This window comes from Thalassophryne amazonica, chromosome 18 (assembly GCF_902500255.1).
Source record: "Thalassophryne amazonica chromosome 18, fThaAma1.1, whole genome shotgun sequence".
Lineage (NCBI taxonomy): Eukaryota > Metazoa > Chordata > Actinopteri > Batrachoidiformes > Batrachoididae > Thalassophryne > Thalassophryne amazonica.
Genome location: NC_047120.1, coordinates 24,590,556 through 24,615,405, shown reverse-complemented (window position 1 = coordinate 24,615,405; position 24,850 = coordinate 24,590,556). Strand labels below are relative to the sequence as shown.

At 41.3% G+C, this 24,850-nt stretch overlaps 1 protein-coding gene across 2 annotated transcripts in view; it reads left to right on the top strand.

Moving 5' to 3' along the window:
* The first annotated feature begins 4,061 nt into the window (after positions 1-4,061).
* Positions 4,062-24,850, top strand: part of LOC117530845 (annexin A11-like) — a 35,833-nt gene continuing 15,044 nt past the window's right edge. Inside the window, exons 1-5 of one of the 2 annotated variants that reach the window (XM_034193787.1) lie at positions 4,062-4,181; positions 10,067-10,388; positions 15,250-15,287; positions 18,356-18,499; positions 18,620-18,707. In XM_034193787.1, the coding sequence (XP_034049678.1) occupies positions 10,076-10,388; positions 15,250-15,287; positions 18,356-18,499; positions 18,620-18,707 (583 nt within the window). In that variant the 5' untranslated portion in view covers positions 4,062-4,181; positions 10,067-10,075. Of the gene's footprint in view, positions 4,182-10,066; positions 10,389-15,249; positions 15,288-18,355; positions 18,500-18,619; positions 18,708-24,850 lie in introns of those variants that run through there. The other variant, XM_034193785.1, reaches the window with a different exon arrangement.

Sequence of the window (24,850 nt, the reverse complement as noted above, 5' to 3'; positions counted from 1 at the left end):
TCTACCACACTCTCCATTACTTTGAACAGTTGACCCCAAATATTTAAACTCATCTACTTTCACCACTTCTACTCCTTGTAACTGCACTATTCCACTGGGCTCCCTCTCAGTCACACACATGTACTCAGTCTTGCTTCTACTGACTTTCATTGCCCTTCTCTCCAAAGCATATCTCCACTTCTCCAGACTAGACTCAACTTGCTCTCTACTCTCACTACAGATCACAATGTCATCTGCAAACATCATAGTCCATGGGGACTCCTGTCTGATCTCATCCCGTCAACCTGTCCATCACCACTGCAAACAAGAAAGGACTCAGAGCTGATCCTTGGTGTAATCCCACCTCCACCTTGAATGAGTCTGTCATTCCGACTGCGCATCTCACCGCTGTCACACTATTCTTGTACATGTCCTGCACTACCCTAACATACTTCTCTGCCACTCCAGACTTCCTCATACAATGCCACAACTCTTCTCTTGGCACCCTATCATAAGCTTTTTCTAAGTCCACAAACACACAATGTAACTCTTTCTGTCCTTCTCTGTACTTTTCCAACAGTATTCTCAGAGCAAACATTGCATCTGTAGTGCTCTTTCTCGGCATGAAACCATATTGCTGCTCACAGATCTTCACCTGTTTTCTAAGCCTAGCTTCTACTACTCTTTCCCATAACTTCATGCTGTGGCTGATCAGCTTTATGCCTCTGTAGTTACTGCAGCTCTGCACATCACCCTTGTTCTTGAAAATAGGAACCAGCACACTTCGTCTCCACTCCTCAGGCATCCTCTCACTTTCCAAGATTTTATTAAACAATCTGGTTAGAAACTCTACTGCCATCTCTCCTAGACATTTCCATGCCTCCATTGGAATGTCATCTGGACCAACTGCCTTTCCACTCTTCATCCTCTTCATAGCAGCCCTCACTTCTTCCTTGCTAATCTCTTTTACTTCATGATTTACTCTCACCACATCATCCAGCCTTTTCTCTCACTCATTTTCTTTATTCATCAACTCTTCAAAATATTCCCTCCACCTTCTCAGCACACACTCCTCACTTGTCAGCACATTACCATGTGCATCTTTTACCACCCTAACCTGCTGCACATCCTTTCCAGCTCTGTCCCTTTGTCTGGCCAATCGGTACAAGTCCTTTTCTCCTTCCTTACTATTCAACTTCTTGTACAGTTCGCAATATGCCTTTTCCTTTGCTTTTGCCACTTCTCTTCTCGCCTTACGCCATATCTCCTTATACTCGTGTCTACTTTCTTCATCTCTCCGACTATCCCAAAACTTTTTCGCCAACCTCTTTCTCCTTATGCTTTCCTGGACCTCTTCATTCCACCACCAAGTCTCCTTGTCTTCCTTCCACTGTCCAGATGTCATACCCAGTACTGCCCTAGCTGTCTCCCTCACCACATCCGCAGTACTTTTCCAGTTGTCCAAAATCGCTTCCCCTCCAACTAGTGCTTCTCTCACCTGCTCGCTAAATTTCACACAACAGTCTTCCTCCTTCAGCTTCCACCATCTGATCCTTTGTTGAGCTCTCACTCTCTTCTTCTTCTTTACCTCTAAAGTCATCCTACAAACAACCATCCTATGCTGTCTAGTGACACTCTCCCCTGCTACCACCTTACAGTCTGATTTCTTTTAGCTTGCATCTCCTATAAAGAATGTAGTCCACCTGTGTGCACCTTCCTCCACTCTTATATGTTACCCTGTGCTCCTCCCTTTTCTTAAAGTAGGTATTCACCACAGCCATTTCCATCCTTTTTGCAACTACCATCTGTCCTTCCCCATTCCTATCCTTGATACCATATCTACCCATTACTTCCTCATCACCTCTGTTCCCTTCACCAACATGCCCATTGAAGTCTGCTCCTATCACCACTCTTTCATGCTTGGGCACACTCTCCACCACCTCATCTAACACACTCCAGAAATCTTCTTTCTCCTTCATCTCACAACCTACCTGTGGGGCATATGCACTGATGATATTCATCATCACCCCTTTAATTTCCAACTTCACACTCATCACCCTGTCAGACACTCGCTTAACCTCCAACACACTTTTAACATACTCTTCCTTTAAAATGACCCCAACACCATTTCTCTTCCTGTCCTCACCATGGTACAACAACTTGTACCCACCGTCGATGCTCCTGCTCTTACTTCCCTCCCACTTGGTCTCTTGCACACACAATATGTCTACCTTTCTCCTCTCCATCATATCAGCCAGCTCTCTCCCTTTACCAGTCAGTAAGTAAGTAAGTCAGTAAGAGTGAGTGCCACTGGCCTATAGTCATTCAGGCAAGATGGGGGGTTCTTCTTGGGGAGGGGGATGATGGTGGTGGTCTTGTAGCAGGTGGGAACAGTGCATTGACTGAGGGAAAGGTTGAAGATGGAGGTAAGAACGTCAGTCAGCTCGTTGGCACACGCTCTGAGGGCACGACCAGGTATGTTATCCGGGCCAACAGCTTTCCGGAGCCGAATACTCCTCAGTGCTCTGTGTACCTGGGCTAGTGTGATAACGAGAGGGGAGGAGGGAGGTTGGGCAGCCGAAGTGTGTGTATGATCTATGGATGTGGTACAGGTGGAGGTGGAGCTCTCAAAGCGTGAGTAGAACACATTGAGGTCTTCCAGGAGGCTGTCTGTAGAGCTGATGGTGGTGGTCCTGGAGCCGGTTCTGAAGTCTGAGATGTGGTTCAGACCTTGCCACATCCTCCTGGGGTCAGCATTGGAGTAGAAGTTCTCTGTCTTCTCTCTATGCTGCCTCTTGGCCGCTCTTATGGCCTTCTTCAGTCTATATTGTGCGGCTTTGTGCTCAGCCTCGTTGCCAAATTTAAATGCAGCAGTGCGAGCACGCAGTAAGCGCAGTACCTCGGTATTAATCCAGGGCTTCTGGTTGGGGAACTTCTTGACTTGTATGGTGGGTATGATGTTCTCAACACAGGTGCTGATATACCCAGATACATACTCAGCATATTCTACTACGCTAACAGAAGAATCCTCCTGGATGGCCGCGGTTCTAAACACATCCCAGTCTGTTTTAGCAAAACAGTCCTGCAGAGTGCTCTCAACCTCTGGTGACCATAGCTGCACCTGTCTGGTGACAGGATTCGATTGTTTAAGTCTCTGTCTGTAAGCTGGGTACAGGAACAAAGAGATGTGGTCAGAGCTGCCAAATGAGGGGCGTGGTGCTGCCCTCAGAGCGCCACGGATATTACTGATTTTACCACAAAATCGTGGTAAAAAACAGGCCTGGATTCAGAAGAACTTCTCTATCGCAGGAGATCCATTCGTTCAAAACCCCGAACAAATGATTTTTATAAAACACAACATGGGCATGACAAAAGGTGGACCTTATTTCACAAAATCCTTCCCTTATTGGTCCCCCCTTGACATAGAGGCAGGTCCAGCCCTTGCCCAAAGCCTGCGTAATTATGGTAGTTGTAACTTGAATCTCTTTGCTCTAAGTGGTAAAACCGGTTCAAACCAGTTCCACATGCACATTTAAACAGATAAGACTAAAAGTATACCAACCTGTATAACCATTTAAGTAAAGCAATTACATAGGAAAGAAAACAAAATAATATATCAACACACAAATATATCTAACAGAAGCAGAAATAAAATCCAAATCAAAGGGAACCCACAGGCTCCAAATAGGGTGGCCCTGGAATAAACCTAAAACTTCAAGTCGTTCTCATTTTAATAAAACAAATTTTTACAGCATAGGTAATAATTCGGAAAATAGGTAGAATAAACTTCTGAAACTACATTAAAGTATTTTAGTGAAAAAAATAAAACTCTAACAAATTTTGTGGTCATTCAAATCGCTAGTTGGTGCTGTTGATAAACAAAACAAAACATAGGTCCTGAAAATGTAGCTTCCTTTACTGCTGGACATATTACCGAAAAATAAGTCTGAGCTTCAGAATCAGTAGATTTATTGTAAACGTGGATCGCCCCCCATGCACTAAAATCACAAAACTATGAACCAACTTGTCGAAACAGGCCGAGCGATGCTTTATTTTCAGAATGATCGAGGCTTCGAAACATAGATTCGACACTGCAGCTTCAGTGACGCTTCAAAGCTTTGATTTTGAGCACCGCCCGTCAGTTCACTGAACCTCTACTCTTGACTCGTCTCATTTCTGGATTACAAGTCCCGATCTGATAAGTAAGTTAGCTTTTTATTCTTCTTTGACCTGCAAAAGTCTGACATGTGTGTAAAGTCTTCAGTGCTTTACAGATAGCTGGGCGAGCGATTCGAGCTAATTTTCTGGTTTAACTTTTCGCGAGTGTAATGGAGGAACTAAGCCTCGCCCTTTTAAACAAACTCAGCCCATGTGTCACAGCATTAAAATAAATTGTGAAAATAATACATTTTTTTTAGAGTAGCTATACTCTACAGTAGCTGTACATGTGGACGCTGATACAAGATTAATCCGAATGTATAATTAACGTTATGAACAACCGAGAAAATAAATTATCTTGAAGTGAAGTGGACAGGTTTTTTTTATACATTTTGAACAGATTGTGGTATTTGTGCACAGATTATGTCCACAGTTAATACTCATAAAAAACACAAATCTGTTATAGGTTTCAAAGCAGGCCTCGTGTTGCGTTAAAGGTCCGTCGTAAACTTCACGATCATCGCAGGGGTCACCAACCCTGCTCCTGCAGATCACCTGCTTTGCATGTTTTTTCATGTGTACCTGCTGCAGTCACAGCTGATTCGTCAAATCTGGTGTTTCCGACCTCATGATTGATTAAGCACCCCTGATTTGCATGGAGCAGGGAGATGGTGAGGTGATTTCTGGAGACGTGGTTGGTGACTTCTGCTGGAACACAGATATGGGGATTAAAGTGAGGTTTTGTCGAAAAGTGGTACAAAGTTGGTCACTGCAACAAAGGGTTATTGCAGTGTAGTTAAAAGCGAGGTAATGCATTTCCAGTTTGACTTCCCAGAAGTCTGCCGTCAACCACACCTAACTCTCTGCAAGTGCAAATGTGAAAATCTTCAGGGCTTCTTTGTGTCAATTTTTACCAAGCTTGAGTCAGTCGTTTCTGTTTCTTTGTGCAACATCCTGAGAGCAGTGCTGCCACAGGTAACTAAATGCAACTACGAGGTCTGTCCAAAAAGTAACGGACCTTTTTATTTTTTTCAAAAACTATATGGATTTGAATCACGTGTGATTGCATCAGCCAAGCTTGAACCTTCATGCGCATGCTTGAGTTTTTTCACACCTGTCGGTTGCGTCATTCGCCTGTGGGCAGGCTTTGAGTGAGCACTGGTCCACCCCCCTCGTCGGATTTTTATTGTCAGGGAAATGGCTGAGCGACTGCCGCTTTGCTCCATGAAATTTTTTTCAGAAACTGTTAGAGAGAGCCAGTTGGAAACCATTCAGAAGATTCAGACGGCTTTCGATGGCTTTTTAGTCGAGTGAGTATCCGAGAAATTGTGTAACAGCTGGACATGCCACAACAAGTCCTGTGACACTTCCAACACGGAGGTGTTTTTTTGTTGTGCACCATGAGCGGCTCCGCCACAACGCTCAAAATCCTCCGCATGTCTTTCATTACAAAATCTCCTGTAACGGTGGAATGTGCCGCAAAAGTGCTATGTCCAGCTCTCTTGCCATTTCTGTGGTAGTTACACGATGTCCCGGATCAACACAGCGTTCAGTTTGGAAATGATCTGGTCGTTCCAGCCTGTCGATGGCCGCTCGGTGCGCCGCGCGCCCTCCGCCGCTGTGGGCCGTCTTTAAAAAGGTTTTAACAGTCCTTAATCCGTGTGACGCCGACAGAATCTTCACCGAAAGCCATCTGAATGTTTCGAATCGTTTCCAACTGGCTGTCTCTAACAGTTTCTGAAAAAAATTTCATGGAGCAAAGCGGCAGTCTCTCAGCAAGTTCTCAGACAAAAGAAATCTGACGGGAGGGGTGGACCAGTGCTCACTCAAAGCCTGCCCACAGGCGAATGACGCAACCGACAGGCGTGGAAAAACTCACGCATGCGCACGAAGGTTCAAGCTTGGCTGATGCAATCACACGTGATTCAAATCCATATAGTTTTTGAAAAAAATAAAAAGGTCCGTTACTTTTTGGACAGACCTCGTATTTAGTTACATTCTGAATGTAACTAATAAAGTAACTAGTAATCTAACAGGTAGTTTTAAAATTGAGTAATCAGTAAAGTAATAAGTTACTTTTTCAAGGAGTAATCAGTAATCAGATTACTTTTTCAAAGTAACTGTGACAACACTGCTTGAGAGTTTGCAAGATCCCCACTAAGGCGATGTGCAACTACAAATCAGAAAAAGTTGGGACCATATGGAAAATGCAGAGAAAAAAAAAAAACCTCAGTGATCCTTAAATTTATATTTCATTTGTTAATACTGGAGCTCTTGGTGAAATTCTGTTGTACCTGCATTAGTGGGAAATGTCCACCAGTTAGGGGTATTGCTCCATTTTGAGAACCTTGAGTCCAGGCTGCTGTGCACATTTCAGAAAAAGTGTGGACACTATAGCATTTCGAGCTTTGTAATGTTGGCATTCCTTCTCTCAACACTTAAAAGGTGCTTTAACATTGAGGATGCCAAGCAATGAAGCATTTAAAAAATTCTTCCTGCAAGCACGTCTTAAGGTTTGCAGTAGTACGGTGTCACTGTTGTTGCTTTTTGTTTCAACATTCTCCACACGTTTTCCATTGGAGATTGAACAATGTTAACATAAGGCTTCTTTTTTGCAAGGTGAAGTTTTAAAGTAGCATTTTTGAATATAACTCCATATTGTAGTGATTGACAAAGGATTCCCAAAGTAATCCCTTGCCCATGAGGTTATATCAGCTATTGATGAATAGCTCTATCTTTATGCAGTGCTGTCTGAGGAATTTGAGTTCATGGGAGTTCAGTTAAGGCTAGAACCCTTGCCTTTTACACATTGAAATTTCTCCAAATTCCTTGAATCATTTAATGATATTATGCAGTATGCACTATGATGGGAAAATTCTGCAAATCCCTTCCCATCTTTCTTTCGGGAACATTGTAAACATTACAATAATTTTTGCACATATGTTGACAAACTGGAGATCCTCTGCCCATCTGTGCTCCTCAGTCATGTGTGGACACTGCTTTTGTGTCAAATCAGGATTACAGTCACCGTTTGACATCACAACTCTTTGATTTTTTTAACCTTCTTACCAGCTCTCAATTGCTCTATTACAATTGTTTTTTTTGGGGGGGGGGGGGGGGGGGGGGGGGGGGATTGTAGGCATCAAATGTGTGAATGGATGTATGTTAGCAAATGCAATGAAGGTGACCAGACAAAACATGAAATATCTTGGTTTCATGCGGTCTGCAATGAAACAGAAGTCAAAGTTAACATAAGGATTTTTTATTTTAATTTTCTTTTTTTATATTTCCCCAACTTTTTTCGAATTGGGTTTGTACATTGTCATCTGACAATACACAGGCGGTGTAAAATCTGAGTGAAGACAGAGACTGACTTGTTAGTGAATTCTTGCGTACCTCAGGGATGTGTTCTGGATCCCACTCCATTAAATGCTTATGTGGACTGGGTGTTGGATAAGGTCATGGAGTCCAGCAAGTTGTATGCAATTGCACTCATATGGCAATTTGTTTTCAGCATCTCTGTCAGCTGACAGAGGCGGGGTGGAGGCTATCTGATCACCCCGTAGACTGGAGTATCTTAAAATGGGTGGGACAGATTTTTTTTGACAAAACATTACAGTGAAATGGGTTTTTGGTTTAGAGAAGACATGACTAAATTTTAGTTGTGATCCAGGGCTGCTTTAAAAAATGACTCATTTTTTAAAATCTCTTTCCATAGCATTTTTATGACATCACAACAGTCTTTGTGGTGTATTCAATTGAATATAGGTTGAAAATGATTGTATTCTGTTTTATTTACATTTTACACAATGTCCCAACTTCATTGGAATTGGGGGTGTAAATTAAATGCAAGAACATCACTGGGAATTTTTGCACATAATGACACAACAATGTAGTTGTTTTGATGTTGCTTGTTTGCATTGTGAGTGAAGTGAATGAATGCTGCAGACAATTTGGAACAGTCATGAGGGTTGTGTTTGGGAAAGCAGTGACACTCAATTCACCAATTTTGGCACATATTTCTGAGCTGGTTATGTTGCATAGTCAACTGCTGAGGCTTAATGTGACAAACTGTCAAATAATACCCTGTGTCCAAAGCCCACAGAGATGTTAGAAACCTGATAATTTGCATGTAAGTATAGAACCAGCCCAATCTCACCCGCTACTGGACTCCATCACATCACTGGGTGGTTCTATCAGGCATAAACTAATTCATACTGCTCCCAGTAAGTGTATATATTAATTCTAATCCAATCACATTTTTTCCGCAAATCTGATTGGTTAATTGTGTGAGATTTCAGACCGTGTAATATCAGGTGTAGGATGGCAAAATATTAGACCGTTTTACATTTGGATGTATTACTCCGCACTCTGACGGCACACACTGATACGCAGATGTCAGTATGGCAGCGTCAGCTGAGAGCGAGAGAAAATCGCGACGACAGTGCCGAAATGGGTAATATTGATGTGGATTCTGATACAGAATTACCGTTTCACATTTGATGGATTTTCACATTTGATGGATGACACCTCGGCCTGACTGCTGTTGGAGCGACGCTGCCTCGACAGTAAGCCTCGCCGACCGAATTACCTACAGAAAACTAAGTCGTGCAAAAGATGGAATTGGATCAGAATGGGAATAACCCCCTTGTATGTGATTTGCGGATGTTCATCCTGGATTACGGTCACAAATATCCATTTTACCAGCGACGGCGCGTTAGCTCAATTTGCGACCGTATAACCAGCATGAGTGTCCGCAAATCATCAGACACAACAGGGTCTACAACTTTATCCAAGATTTATCAACTATCAGCACCAGTAGAATTAATCAATAAAGGAATAAATGAGGAAAAAAAAATTTCCAGTTTGTTGTTTTCGTCTTCCCTGCGTTTTATGACTCTCACACACGGAGCGAGTTGCTGTGCTCTATTTGTTGTGGAAAGCTGACAAACATCGCCAGCGGCGCTGTCCCTGGGTTCACAACATCCTCATGAGACGTTCCCAATTCGGGGAGTTTCATTATTTGCTGCAGCAAATAACTGGAGCTGCAGGAGCTCCAGTTTGAGGACCTCCTGTCCCGTTCGTGTGCGCACATGTAAACAAAGAAAAGAAAAGAAAAAAAAAAAACCTGGCTGCCACTGCGGTTCCTCGCTCTCTCTCCCCTCAAACTCTGTCATAATTGTGCTATAAACCAGTCACCATTTGTTTTCTTATACATCTGTGTAGTTAATAAATAAAATAATTTTCACAGACGATTCGTTCACGCACGCACGTGAAAAAAACTGTCTGCCGCTGCTTTGAAAGTTGGAGCACTAGGAGGGAATCCATGTGAACACGGGAGAACATGCAAACTCCACACAGAAAGATTAGGTTGGACGCGAACCCATGACCTTCTTGTTGTGAGGTAACACAGCTATGCACTAAGCCACCGTGCCACCCAACAGTGGCACAGTGTATGTTTTAAACTTATGTATATCTCCGATCAATAAACTGCACGGTGTTGTTGTTGTCCTTTCGGCGCATTGGTATTTGGCACAAGTTTTATGTCGGAAGCCCTTCCTGATGCAACTCCAGTTTTAGCCGGAGAAACGCACACGGCTCCTGGTGTTCTGAAGAGGTCTCCCTTCCAAGTGCTAACCAGGGCCCACTCTGCTTAGCTTTCTGAGATCTGACGGTATCGGGCTGACACAGAGCAGACTGGCTGGCACACTTACAGTGTACGTAGTATTTCTTTATTTTTCATTCTCTCGATTTTGCCAAACCAGTGTATTTATATTTTTCTTCTATTTGCACACTTTATTTGCCCTACTGTTGCACGATTTCTCCATGTTGGACTACTAAAGTAATATTATTTTTACACTTCAGCTGGTCACTGCTTGGGTAAGAGATTCAATGAGAGATATTAATCACAGTGTAATGTCACCTTCAGGTTTCAAATATGAGCTACCCTGGGTATCCTCCTCAGTCTGGTGGCTACCCCCCGGCGGCAGGCGGCTACCCCCCGGCAGCAGGAGGCTACCCTCAGGCACCTGGCGGCTACCCTCAGGCACCTGGCGGCTACCCTCAGGCACCTGGCGGCTACCCTCAGGCACCTGGCGGCTACCCTCAGGCACCTGGCGGCTACCCTCAAGCACCTGGCGGCTACCCTCAAGCTCCAGGTGGTTTCTCTTCCCAGGGTGGGGGCTATCCTCAACCAGGGGGTTATCCGCAACAGCCTGGAGCGAGAGGCTATCCTTGTATGCCTCCAGCAGGTGAGACTGCAAGACATCTTTGTCAGAAAGTATTTAGTCACCTTGACACTTGCACAAATTCTTAATGTGTGGAAAAAGTGCTGATGTCCACGTCTTTTCACAATTCCTGTGCTAGTCAGATGACATACCGTATCAAGACAGCATCCAGTTTAAAAATGAACGGCACATTTCACTGTTACAGGAGTTTTTGTCATGGAAAGAAAAGCGGCTCCACCGCGCGTTGCGGTGCAGCCGCTCGGCGCAAAGAAACGCCGTGATGAAGCCTTCCAGGAGATGTTTGGGCATGTCCAGCTCATGCACAATCACAATCGGATATTCACATGACTGGAAAGCAACCGGAATCCGTCTGAAATCCACCTGAAAGCTGTCCTGAGAGACCAACACTGAGGTGGTTTTGTGCCGCGCCATGAGCGGCATGGTGGCGCGTGCCTCCGCTTCTTTTTCCATGAAAAAAAACTCCTGTAACGGTGGAATGTGCCGATAAAGTGCTGATGTCCACATCTTCTGCCTTTTTGTGAAAGTTAGACGAGGTCTCGGATCAACAAAGCTTTCATGTTGGAAATGATCTGGTTGTTCCAGCGGGGTGTCAGCCTGTCGATGGGGGCTGGGAGCGCGCCGCGCTCTCAGGAGTTGTGGGCAGTCCTTAAAGCGGTAGTAACACTCTGTAATCTGTTTAATCCCCATAAAATCATCCCTGAAAGCCATATTAATTTTTCGAATTGTGTCCACCTGGAGGTCTCTCACAGTTTCTGGAAAAAAATTGATGCAGCAAAGCTCCAAATCGTTCAGACATTTATTCGCAATAAAAAATAGATGAGAGGGGTGGACCACACCTCACTCAAAGCCTGCTCACAGGCGAATGACACAACCGACAGGCATGAAAAAACTCACGCATGCGCACAAGGGTTCAAGCTTGTCTGACGCAATCACACGTGATTCAAATCCATGTGGTTTTTTAAAAAATAATAAGGTCGGATACTTTTCTAATAGACCTCGTAGTTTTGGGATTCTGCGAGTTATACTCTGGTGGGACTTATATACCGAAAAATCACAAAAATAGAATCCATTTGTCATATCAATGATCATCAAAGTTGAAATTCATCTCACATTTTATTTATTTATGAATATTTATCAGGTTTTCATATTTTTTATGTTTTTATGATGTATTAAAGGTGCCTAAAAGTTTTGCACAGTACTGCACAATGATCACAATATAGTGTGCCAGGTGTGTCATGCTTCAAGATTTTTACAAAGAGCTTTATCATGAACAAGATGTACAAATTCACAATCTATAGGGACATTTGTGGAAAAAATGCTTTCAAAAAGTGAGTGTAACATATTCTGATGTGTTGTTAACAACTTGAAAAAGTTCCCTAGTAGCACAGACATACATGTCTAACAGGAAAAACAACAATATAATATTTGCATAATGTTTTCCTTGCAAAACCTTATCATGTATTTTTTGACTATGGACAAAAGGAAAAGATTTGATCAAGAACAGAGCTGCTTAGTTTTACATTTTTTTTTCTGCAGAATAGTATAGTGTAAAAATACGGAAATGTTTCTGCTATATGGTCATCCTGCAGTATATAGATTTATAGCAGTGGAGCAGGTTGTCATGTTTGTACGTCACAAAACTGCACCCCAGAGATGATACACCAGACCTGTACATCATGTTTTGTGTACGTCATGCTCTAGTGTTCCAGATGTTGACAAACCTGCTGGAAACTATATCATGCTGTGCAAGGCACTACTATTTGCTACTCACATAACATCTTACAACCCCTGGCAATAATTATGGAATCACCGGCCTCGGAGGATGTTCATTCAGTTGTTTAATTTTGTAGAAAAAAAGCAGATCACAGACATGACACAAAACTAAAGTCATTTCAAATGGCAACTTTCTGGCTTTAAGAAACACTATACGAAATCAGGAAAAATAATTGTGGCAGTCAGTAACAGTTACTTTTTTAGACCAAGCAGAGGGAAAAAAAATATGGAATCACTCAATTCTGAGGAAAAAATTATGGAATCACCCTGTAAATTTTCATCCCCAAAACTAACACCTGCATCAAATCAGATCTGCTCATTAGTCTGCATCTAAAAAGGAGTGATCACACCTTGGAGAGCTGTTGCACCAAGTGGACTGAGATGAATCATGGCTCCAACACGAGAGATGTCAATTGAAACAAAGGAGAGGATTATCAAACTCTTAAAAGAGGGTAAATCATCACGCAATGTTGCAAAAGATGTTGGTTGTTCACAGTCAGCTGTGTCTAAACTCTGGACCAAATACAAACAACATGGGAAGGTTGTTAAAGGCAAACATACTGGTAGACCAAGGAAGACATCAAAGCGTCAAGACAGAAAACTTAAAGCAATATGTCTCAAAAATCGAAAATGCACAACAAAACAAATGAGGAACGAATGGGAGGAAATGGGAGGAAACTGGAGTCAACGTCTGACCGAACTGTAAGAAGCTGCCTAAAGGAAATGGGATTTACATATAGAAAAGCTAAACGAAAGCCATCATTAACATCTAAACAGAAAAAAACAAGGTTACAATGGGCTAAGGAAAAGCAATCGTGGACTGTGGATGACTGGATGAAAGTCATATTCAGCGATGAATCTCGAATCTGCATTGGGCAAGGTGATGATGCTGGAAGTTTAGTTTGGTGCCGTTCCAACGAGATTTATAAAAATGACTGCCTGAAGAGAACATGTAAATTTCCACAGTCATTGATGATATGGGGCTACATGTCAGGTAAAGGCACTGGGGAGATGGCTGTCATTACATCATCAATAAATGCACAAGTTTACGTTGATATTTTGGACACTTTTCTTATCCCATCAATTGAAAGGATGTTTGGGGATGATGAAATCATTTTCAGGATGATAATGCATCTTGCCATAGAGCAAAAACTGTGAAAACATTCCTTTCAAAAAGACACATAGGGTCAATGTCATGGCCTGCAAATAGTCCGGATCCTAATCCAATTTAAAATCTTTGGTGGAAGTTGAAGAAAATGGTCCATGACAAGGCCCCAACCTGCATAGCTGATCTGGCAACAGCAATCAGAGAAAGTTGGAGCCAGATTGATGAAGAGTACTGTTTGTCACTCATTAAGTCCATGCCTCAGAGACTGCAAGCTGTTATGAAAGCCAGAGGTGGTGCAACAAAATACTAGTGATGTGTTGGAGTGTTGTTTTTCATGATTCCATAATTTTTTTCCTCAGAATTGAGTGATTCCATATTTTTTTTCCCTCTGCTTGGTCTAAAAAAGTAACTGTTACTGACTGCCACAATTTTTTTTCCTGATTTCTTCTAGTGTTTCTTAAAGCCAGAAAGTTGCCATTTGAAATGACTTTAGTTTTGTGTCATGTCTGTGATCTGCTTTTTTTCTACAAAATTAAACAACTGAATGAATATCCTCCGAGGCCGGTGATTCCATAATTTTTGCCAGGGGTTGTAGTTCTGATTCATTAACTAACAATTCCATCCTTTCTCTCTTATGTCTATGTTGTTGTACATCACATTTTTGTCTCCCACTGGCTGAAGTCTCGAAGGGGCATTATGTTGTGGCAATTTCTGTCTGCCTGTCTCTGTCTTTCCGTCTGTCCCAAAAGAGTATAAGCAATCTGAAATAAACTCCTCTCACATTTTTAGTAGGAGTTTCATGTAATTTCGTCTTTGTTATAGGTTAGTAATATGCATTTTTTTTCATATCATTCCAGGTGGGCTCATTGTACCAGGGTTATGACCCTTGATTATCAAAGCTAGACTCTGTCAGTTTAATGAGTGGGTGTATTCTGAAATCAACTCCTGTCACATTTTTAGAGGGAATTTCATGTAACGTGGTTCAAATCCCTGTTATAGGTTGATAATACACATATTGTGATATTGTACAAGATTGATACATTTTGGCAGAGTTATGGTCCTTGATTAACAAACGTGGACACTGCCAGTTTCATGAGTTGATGCCTGCATTCTGAAATCAACTCCCCTCACATTTTTAAGAGGAATTTCAGGAAACGTGGTACAATTCCTTGAAATGTTACTCTTGTACACTCCTGTTGTCTATGTCAAGCAGAACCAGTGATCGGATGGAAAGTTGTTAGTATTTAAGGAAATGTACTTGGTCTTTAGAGCTTTCATTTACACAGATCCTAATGCAGTAAAAGTGGTTTTCTTGTGTGTTGCAGGTCTGAAGTGGTGTATTAATACACATTGTTAACTGGATTTATAATGTCAAACTACCTGCACATGAAAAAGCACTGTGTTAGGAATTACAATCAGTTGTACATAAGTAATTGTCCAACTAAATGGAAAAGACTGTTTTAGTGACCGGTATTTTAAACACCCTAGCTTGATTATTTTGATACTGCAAATGTGTTCTGTTGAAATAAATGTGGTTCTTCAATGTTCTTGTTATTGCTTTGAATTTACATTTCAGGCAGTTTACATTGTAATCACAAGAAATATTAAAATTCCTTAATTTAGTTGTACCTTGAAAAAAACAGGTTCTAGATTTACAGTAGTCTTGTCGAGGTGATTTAAGTGTATTGTTTAAATCTGCTGTATCTCCATAATGAACAGGCATTAAGCTCTGAAATGTTCAGGGCTATTACTCCAGACATTACCCTTTAAAATGATATATTACACTAAACATTTCAGCACACTTAGCATTTGACCATGTAGTGTCCAGGCTCTGTATGTGTTCCCCTGCTACAACCTCAAATGAAAAATAACATGCCAGGGGGAAAAAGTACAAGAACACAAATGTTTTTTTTTTTGGTTTTTTCTTCAGTGTACTTGCTATATTTTGTCTATATGAACTCACTGTCAATACTTTGTTTTCAGACGGAGGCTGGGGTGCAGCACCAGGCAGTTATGGAACGGTACATTAAGTCTTACCAGTCATTACCTCCATAGTGCTACATCAGCAATAATATATTTATACATTTCAGATAAATATCAAATTTTTTTTACAACTCACTTCATTTACACAGTGTAAAGTTTGAGTTGGGGTTTTTATTGACAATAAAATCCATGCATATAATAACATTAAAAATTGTGGATGATAAAACAAACAAGCATATACAGTGGCTTGTAAAGGTATTCACCAGTTTGGGCTTTAATTTACATTTAATTTGTTTATGTTCCCTCACTGTTCTCCATATTGCACGGTCACTCAGATTTTGAGAACTGCCTAATCCACACAGATTTACCATGCAGGACTATACTGTTTGTATTTCTTAATGACATGTAAATGAAGTCTAAGGCATATTCAGTGATTTGGAAATGTACATGTATCCATCCTCTGACTTGCCAAAAGTAAACTGGCAATAAAACCAATGATTTACATGTGTTATCCCAAAGGGTGCCATTATGCATCACTTTGGTATTGGTATTTTTATCTAATTTGGATCACTTTTAGAGATTTCCTTTCAGTTTGACTTTAAGGAGGATAATTTTAGAAATCTTAATATAGAGAAGCCTAAATTATTTTTTGTGCTTGAAATGGTATGAAACATTAAAATCTGTAAAACCTCAAAGGGTTTAAGTATTTTTGCAAGGCACTGTACAAGCTTATTTCTGTTGAGGTTGCATATTTTCTGTGCATAACCAAAAAAAAAAAAAAAGATATTTTGACAAAGTTGTTACATAAATGACAGTTTACACAAAGTATTTTCAGAAAATATACAATGCACCATAATATCATGAATTGAATAAAATGTTAACTATAACAGTTATTAACAGATGGTAACCTTTCACCCATTGTAGATACTATATTTGTAAAAAATAAACCTCACTGAAGAGCTCACATGTGTTTTTGTTGGGGAGGAAAGGTTTCCTGACCATGACTTCATAGGTGATGCTATGATCTTTGCAGAATCAGTGAAGACTTGGACTACAGCGCTTGACAGGTTGAGTGAGGAATTGGAGTATGTGCATTTGCAGTTAATCTGGATCACGACTAAGATCCAGGCTTTCAATGATTTCTTGGACTCAGCCATCAAAAAGTGTATTTTTGTGCTGAAAGTATTCAACTTGGAGAGACATTCACTTGTCTCGACAGAGACGTTCATGGCTGTGGGTCCTCTGCATTTAAGGTCGAGTGACGTTTGGGAAGAGTTCATGGAGTCATGAGGTTGATGGACAAAGGTGTTTGGTGATGCTGATACTTTTGCAGGAGAATGAAGGTCCAAGTATTTATGGTCGTTGTGCTTCCTGTGTATGGTTGAAAGACTTGGATGTTGACACTGACTTTGGTGATGACTAGATGTCTTTGGTACCAGGTCTCTTTGGAGAATCCTTGGTGATCAATGGTGTGACTGTGTGAAATGAGCAGTTACTAAGGAGACTATGATGAGGAGGATTGCTTGCATTGTGAAGGAGTGCCAGCTAAGACAATTTGGCCATGTGGTGTGTTTGTCTGTGCATGATTCAACACATAGGTGTCTCAGTATTGAGGATCCCAGCTGCTGGATCAGCCCCAGGGGATGCCCATGCTTTTTCTGGCTGCGGTAGTTGGATGGTTACTTTTGAGAGGTGAGGATGAACCAGTTGTCAGCTTGAGTGGTTGTCTTCTAGACCCAAGGCGTAGTCAATGCAGGTACCTACAACACTTGTGCATGCACCTAGACTTAAAGTCCTCACAGAGTGCATGCTTATCAAAAATTTTAAAAAGTATTAATTTGTAGCTCATGGTAGTTGCTTACATTACATCACAGTCAACCTAAATACAGAGTGGAGGCAAAGTCTTTGGTTTCTTTCTGGTGAAATCTGGTGCTTCTTGGGCCAGTGTTGGGGTTTGCACTCTATTCAGTACTTCCATGGACCGAGTATTGCGTAAAGATGTGCGGTCCAGTGACTTGGGTGACCGTGAGCAAAAATTTCTGAATCTCGACTTTACATTACAGATGATGCTGTGATGTTTATGAAATCAATGGATGTTCTGATTGCAGCACTTCAGGAACTGAGTAAGGAGTCTGAATGTCTTGGTTTGCGTTCGAGTCGAGCTTTCAGTGATTCCTGGATTAAGCCATCAGCAGTGTATATGTAAGCTGTGAAAGTTGGAAACTTGTTGAGCTTGGCTGCTAAGGTCACTCAACGTCTGGAACAAGCCTATAGATGCATGAGAGAACTGGGCTGACTTGTTTGGTGATGTTGATGACTTTGCAGGAGAATGAAGGTTCAAGTCTTCAGGGTCCTGGTGCCTCTTCGCTTACTGGGTGGTTGTGAGATTGTTCTGTTGAGATGAGCTCCCCCGTCGAGTTGTGCTCCGTGTAGCGCAAATCGACAGTTACGTGTATCGAGATGAGCTCCCCGTCGATGTGATTGCCCTGTCATCTAACAACAATATTTTTGCTTTAATGACAGCGTGTACATGCAAGTCTTTACTTTTTTAAATTGAAAAGAGACATTACTGTATTTTTATGTAAAGACAAAAGTTACGTGGGTTTTCTTCAGTGGGTGAGCTCATCTCGATGGGGAGATGCGCATGCGCAGTTGTGCGGTGGAGCTCCTCTCTATAGGTAGCTTCTTACATACAAATGCCTAAGTGTTGATGATCCCAGCAACTGGATGAATCCAAGGGTCTGCCCATGTATCACCTGGCTGTGGCATGGATGGTGACATTGGTGTGGTGAGGACAGGCCGGTTGTCTATCTTGGTGATTGTAACTTATAACCTAGGGAGGTTCTGTAGTGTGGTGGGCACAGCAGTGCCCAGCTCCAGCACATGCTCCCACACTTGACCTGATGTGAGTTTTGGCTTTGTTGATGACCTAAAGCATTTTAAAAACGTTTCCGCAAGTTTTGTTCTTATTTTGGTTAAATTTTTACAAAATATTGGAACAGTTTTAAAATTAACTGCTGTATTTGACTGTTTGACCAAGGTTTAGTTCTTTGTTGAATTCTCATTTACCTAAACCTCTCCTTGTGTAATTATCACGTGTTTGCAGCCAGGAAGTGGTCCACAGGGATACCCAGGGGGCCCAGCACCAGGTCAGCCCTTGCCAAATTATCCTGGAGGCCCTGCATCTAACCCTTCACAACCTGGATATGGCGGTGGACCTGCAGCTACCCCACATGCACCTGCCATCCCAGTAAGATGTTTTCATTGTAGGACAGTCCAAAAAGATTTTACAAAGCACATGTAGATAAAACACATCAGCAAGACCTGTTGTAACTTCTATCATATTATTGCGTGTGTTTTTTATCAACAGAAAGGGTACAGGGGTACTATGAAAGACTATCCAGGAGCTGATCCACTGAGAGATGTTGAAGTTCTTCGAAAGGCAATGAAGGGTTTTGGTTAGTGTTTTTTCTTTTACTTGGCCATCAAGAACTCGTATAGCAGCTTGACTTGTTGGTGTTCATGCTGTTTCTCTTCAAAGTGACTTCTTCAGTTTAAAAATACAACCCCAAATCAGAAAAAGTTGTGATGGTACGGAAAATGTAAAAAAAACTAACTAACAAACAAACAAACAGCGATTCTTAAGTTGACCAAAGATATTTCATGTTTTATGTTTTTAGCTTCATTTCATTTGTTAATGTGCATCTATTTCTGCATTTAAAGTCTATAGAGCAGGGGTTACCAACCCTGCTCCTGGAGAGCTCCTGCCCTGCATGTTTTATAACTCTCCCTGTTTCACTCCCAGGTACTTAACTCTTATCAGGTGTTCTCAACCAATCAAGACCAGAAAAAAAACAATTAAAAAAAATCAGGTCTGATATAAGTAGGTAGACATGAAAAACATACAGGGTGTGTGCTGTCCAGGAACACGGTTGGTGACCCCTGCTATAGTGCATTCTAAACAAGTGGGGATGCCAACAGACATGTTTGGATTATTTGTGTATTTTTATTTATTTATTTATTTATTTTCATTCAGAGGAACAATACAGGTGAGCCAAAGACGCAAATTTTGTTTATCAAATTCATCTTTTTATGCGTCTCCATGCCAGACATAAACAATGGAAAACTTGTTTTACATGGACACTTGTGGTCACTCAGTATTAATATGGCCTGAGGTATGCCTGATCAATTTAAAGAAGGTAAACATAAATAAGACTGATAAATGGAATAGTTTTGACTGTGTTGAGTACTTTGTCTGCAAAGTAATGATCAAACAAGGTCAATGTCCATTGGATTCTATGACAGGACATATGTATGGTACTTTGTAACATGATAACGAAGCATGACAGATGGTGCCAACTTTTAGTTTTTAGAACCCGATTAACTCAACTAATAATTTATATCATTTTTACCAGAACTGAAGCAACTAACTTTTGACCCCTTTAGAAACTGAGTTTGAACTTTTTGCCCCACAGCTCCATGACATTCTGTTGTAGATAGCCAAACTTCACCTTCTTGTAATCTTTATGCTAAAACAAACACAATGGTGTACTTTTCAACATAGTTGGCGTATTTTTCAACGTTGACTCCTGTGTAATCCTTCATAGACACCTACCTGGCTATAGCTACCACTGTGTGATGGGGTGGGTGGTACGTTTTGGCACCCTAGGTGGGGGTGACATGCCCAGTTTCAGAGATGTAGCCAAAAGCCTAAAAGTGAAAATGACAGCAGCATTTGGATCAAGACTGGACATCAAATTATGAAATACATGAACAAAACATACCAGTGACTTTAACGTAACAAAAACAGCACCTTGTTAGCAACTGTATTAGATTTGTTGACGACTTTGGGTCTTTGCTTGATATATAATAATGAAGAAGAATTCCAGTTTTTAATTTTTTAATTAATAGATTTTTATGTCTTTATGTGTTAAATAATGTAGAACATAGCACCTTTTGTATCGGTCAGCTCAATTTGTTTTTAGTTGGGGCAAAATATTGCATACACACTTATCTCTTATCTCTTGTTTGCAAGAACTGCATCAAGTGTGTGACTCACTGATATCACACAGTTGGTTTCTTTTTTTCTTGTGCTTTTCTGAGGTTTTCCACTTGCCTCTTTCAGTTATTTGTTTCAGGGGGTTCACCTTTCAGTCTAGGTCTGTACATCTACTTGGTCAGTCCAGAACCTTCCATTTTGTCCCCCATTGAAGACCTTTGTTGAGTTGGCAGCATGTGTTGGGTGTTTGCCTTACTGTTTGATAAAGGTCCTGCTGATTATTTTGGATGCATTTGTCTCAAAATATTTGTACAGACTTATGAATTCCATCTGCTGTGACCACTAAAAGTTTCTTAATCAGTAAACATTAGTGAGCCTTTTCCAAATGTAACCATGCAAGCCAAATTACAACACTACCTCCAACATGTTTCACAGATGATTTTCTATGTTTGGATATGGGGCAGCACCTTTTTACCTTGACATTTTAGCTTTTCCATTACACTGGTAGAGCTTAATGTTGGTCGTACATAGAAGTGGCTTATCTCTGATGTTGAGAGGTGTATATCTTGTGCCATGACCTTTATGTTTTTATTGTCTGTCTTATTCAAAATCGGTGACGTGGTGATGTCATTGGTGATGCCACTGGCTGTTTGTTCATGCTTTTCACAATTCTTCTGTCATCAACTCATGTTTTCCTTGGTTGGCCTTTTCAGTGTCTGTTGCAGGAGACCTGTGGCTGCTTTATTTTTCAGGACATTCCAAATTGTTGTTGGCTATCCCCAATATTTGTGCAATGCCTTAGATCAATTTTCTTTATTTTCTCAACTTCAAAATGTCTTGCTTTTATCCCGTAGATGGCTTTCTGGTCTACATTTTGCCTTTTCCTTTTAGAACAATACTTGGATTCGACGAGGGTGAAACCCAAATACACCTGGGGCCTGTACTACGAAGCGGGGTTACTGGCTTATCAGGGTAACTTCGGGAGTAAGTTGATGACGTGTGGAGTAACTTCCCGGTTAACCCGTACTACAAAAGGTGGATAAGTTTTGATCGAGGTATGCTGCCATGGCAATTTATGCTGTGCGCCAAACCTGCTCCGAGAAGGTTATGTTCTTGGTTAGCTTGAGGTTTTCGCTTAACCACTCCCTTTATAAGTACCGTCCATCCACCTTCAATCACTCCGAAGACAATGCCGGCCTACCTGGATGATCCGTTTGATATTGGGGCACAAATTGTGAGGAGCTCTCTTCGCACGGCGAGGGTTTTTAAAGACCGCCAGAATCCGCTGACATACCCGGACGATATTCTCTATGAAAGATATAGATTCTCAGCCGAGGGAATTCGTTATCTTTGTCAGCTGATCGGGCCAGAAGTCTGTAACATCACCCATCGTACACTGTAAAAAAAGACTGTTTTTACAGGAAAACACTGGCAGCTGTGGTTACCAGGGGAATTCCTGTAAAAAATACGGCAGTTAAATGTACAAAAAAGCGAGCTCTTGTTTGTAGATTCAACAGTTCCTTTAATGTGAGTCAGTCGTGGTTCATTCACTGTAAATCCATATACATATTATGTCTGTAATGTTCTACTGTGCTGCTGTATGTTTTACAGGAATTCCCTGGTAACCACAGCTGCCAGTGTTTTCCTGTAAAAACAAGTAATTTTTTGCAGTGTAGCAATGCCCCGACGATCGAGCAGATAATGTGCCTTGTGCCTATATTGCCAGTGGACAATTTATGTATTCCATTGGTGATGCTGAACATCTGAGATTCGCAAGGTAGTACTTGCTCTATCTAAACTGTTGGATGCATTTGTCGTTTTCTCTGGCCATTTATCCGCAATGCAAATCAAAGAAGGGTTTTATGCAGTCGTGCGTAATTACTAATATCAAAATAGGTCTAATGCATGTCCATTAATTAGGCGAAGTGGGGCTTATCAAGCTATGAATATAAACCTACCGTTCTGAAGGATGTTTTTATATTTCATCTTCACCTGCTGCCAGGTGCGTTTGGCACTGCTGTTGCATCTGAAATATTGACAGGATTAGGAAAAGCAATCATACAGTCAAGGTAGTCTATTTAGGAAACATTAAATTAACCTAATATTTATTAGGAGGCCTATGCCCACTTCTGAATTGTGTTGCATCTGGGCGTAATTAATGAAAGAGGGTCATTTTTTTTTTTACACATATTAGACATTCCACAGATTAATCATCTGTAACAGATTTGGGGAACAATTGAATTGTACTTACGCATTTACCCGATCAGCAATACGTTGCCAACAAGCCTGTCTTGCTTTATTGGCAGACGATGTGTTCGATTTCCCCCTTAACATTAATTTAAATTCCTCGTAGCTCCGCATAATAATCGTGCATTCTTCTTCGGTAAAGTAAGGTGGCCGCACCATCATTGAAAAATGGTGACGTGTGCTGCAACCTGCCCCTTTTATGTGAATGCGCACAAACTCCAGTTAGGTTAACACAGGTTCAACAAATCAACATCTTATTCAGCGTCGTAGTACCGATTAACACCACTTGAGAAAACCAGGTTTTGTCAACCCCGGTTTAAGAGGTTGACCCTGGGTTACATCTGAGTAAGTTAACCCCGCTTCGTAGTACAGGCCCCTGTTGTGATAAATACTATGTTGATTTATTGCTTGATATATAAAAAGATGAACAAGATAATTTTCTGGCCTCAATATATTGCTCTTTACATGTTTGTTTCCAAAAGTCACCAACATTTCAGGGAGTTGCGTTGCTTCCCATCTGTAGAAGGTCGAGCTGCTCTACGTGAGGCGTTCATGCAGCAGTAAGGCAGCTAGTCAAAGCGAAGCGATGGCGCTATTCCACCCAGAAATCCCTGAAGCATAAATGTAATCGGTTCATTTACCTTTTTCTTCTGAAATATGAAGCCAAAAGCCAAAATGTCCTGATCCACATTTGCGTTAAATCACTGTAGATCAGACCGCTGCATGTGAGTTTAGGAAGACGACACCAACAACTTATTATGGTAAAGTTGACATTTCATATGAATTAATGTAAGATTTCATGGAAAAACAGTGCGGTTTTATGAGATGCCCTCACTTGCAAAAAATCAAACAAACTTAAACATGGCAAAATATGTTCAACACATCACAAAACAACAACAAAAAAACACTGACTGCACTGCACAGTAAATTCATACAACACGAATGATGAGATGTAATCCAATTAAAAATGTTTAATTAAAAAATAAAGTTTACATTGAGACTCTCATACGGTGCTCCAGTGCGTGGCGGCAGCTCTGTGCGTCTCTAGAAACTACTGTATGGAAATTTTGAATATGGCATCTGTATCCATCAGGAGTAGAGAAATCCACTGGTCCGAGGACACGGACTAGTTATTTTTGGTCTATGTCAAGTAGATATTTTCCCCTGCTAGACTGATGTCTAGTTAAAAATCTTGTCGGTCTTGTGATTAAAAGTGTTTTCAAACTTGCGCCTTAAATAACCGAGCCATTTGGAGATTACAAGAGCTTTGGACAGCAAGCCATTCAGCCTTCATTTGGACGATCAGTTTTTGAAAAAGACGGCCGAAAAAGCAGTGGACGGCTTGCTGAAAGCTGTGTAAAATGTGGAGTCTTTCGAATGAGCTCTGTGTGTGTGTGCGTGCGTGCGCGCAGAGCTGCTGCAGCTGGTTCACACACAGAGTGCGAGAGAGGAGGGGACTGAACGGATAGTGTCTCGATGCGCAGTGATCATCAGAAGCATTAATCACATAAAGCAGATGAGAACTCTGAGCTTTAATAGGCTTTTATTTTCTTATCTAAGTTTTTCTTTCTTTTCTAAGTACTTATTTTAGATCATGAGTTAATGTAGTTGGTTTATGTTTAAGTACAAAACTTGACTGAGGAGGAGAGAAAACATGATGAATTCATCATCACACTAAAATGGACTGCAGTCAGAATAAAAATACAAGCTGCTAATTTATGTTGTTTTTCAGAGTTATTAGGCTGCAGCAATACATTTTATTTTTTCAAAGTAAGTTACCTCTTATTTTCAAAAAAATCATGGGGAGCCAAATCAGCCTGCATTGTTCTGTTCAACAAACACCTCCATGTTGGAAGTCTCACAGGAGAAGTTGGAACATGCCCAGCTGTTAAACAATTTCTCGGATACTCACTCGACTGAAAAGCCACAGAAAGCCATCTGAATCTTACGAATGGTTTCCAACACGGAGGTGTTGTTTGTCCCGCACCATGAGCAGCTGCGTCGCGACGCGCGAATCCGTCCGCACGTCTTTCATTACAAAATCTCCTTTAACAGTGGAATGTGCCGATAAAGTGCTGATCCCGACCTCTTCCGAAACTTCTCTGCTAATCACACGACGTCCTGCATCAATAGAGCCTTAAATTTGGAAGTGATCTGCTCGTTCCAGCCTGTCTGGCCGCTCGGGGCGCAGTGCGCCCTCCCCCGCCGTGGGCCATTTTTAATCCAGTTTTAATGGTCCTTAATCCGTGTGATACCGATAGAATCTTCACCGAAAGCCATCTGAATCTTCCAAATGGTTTCCATCTGGCTGTCTGGCAGAGTTTCTGAAAAAAATTTCATGGAACAAAGCGGCAG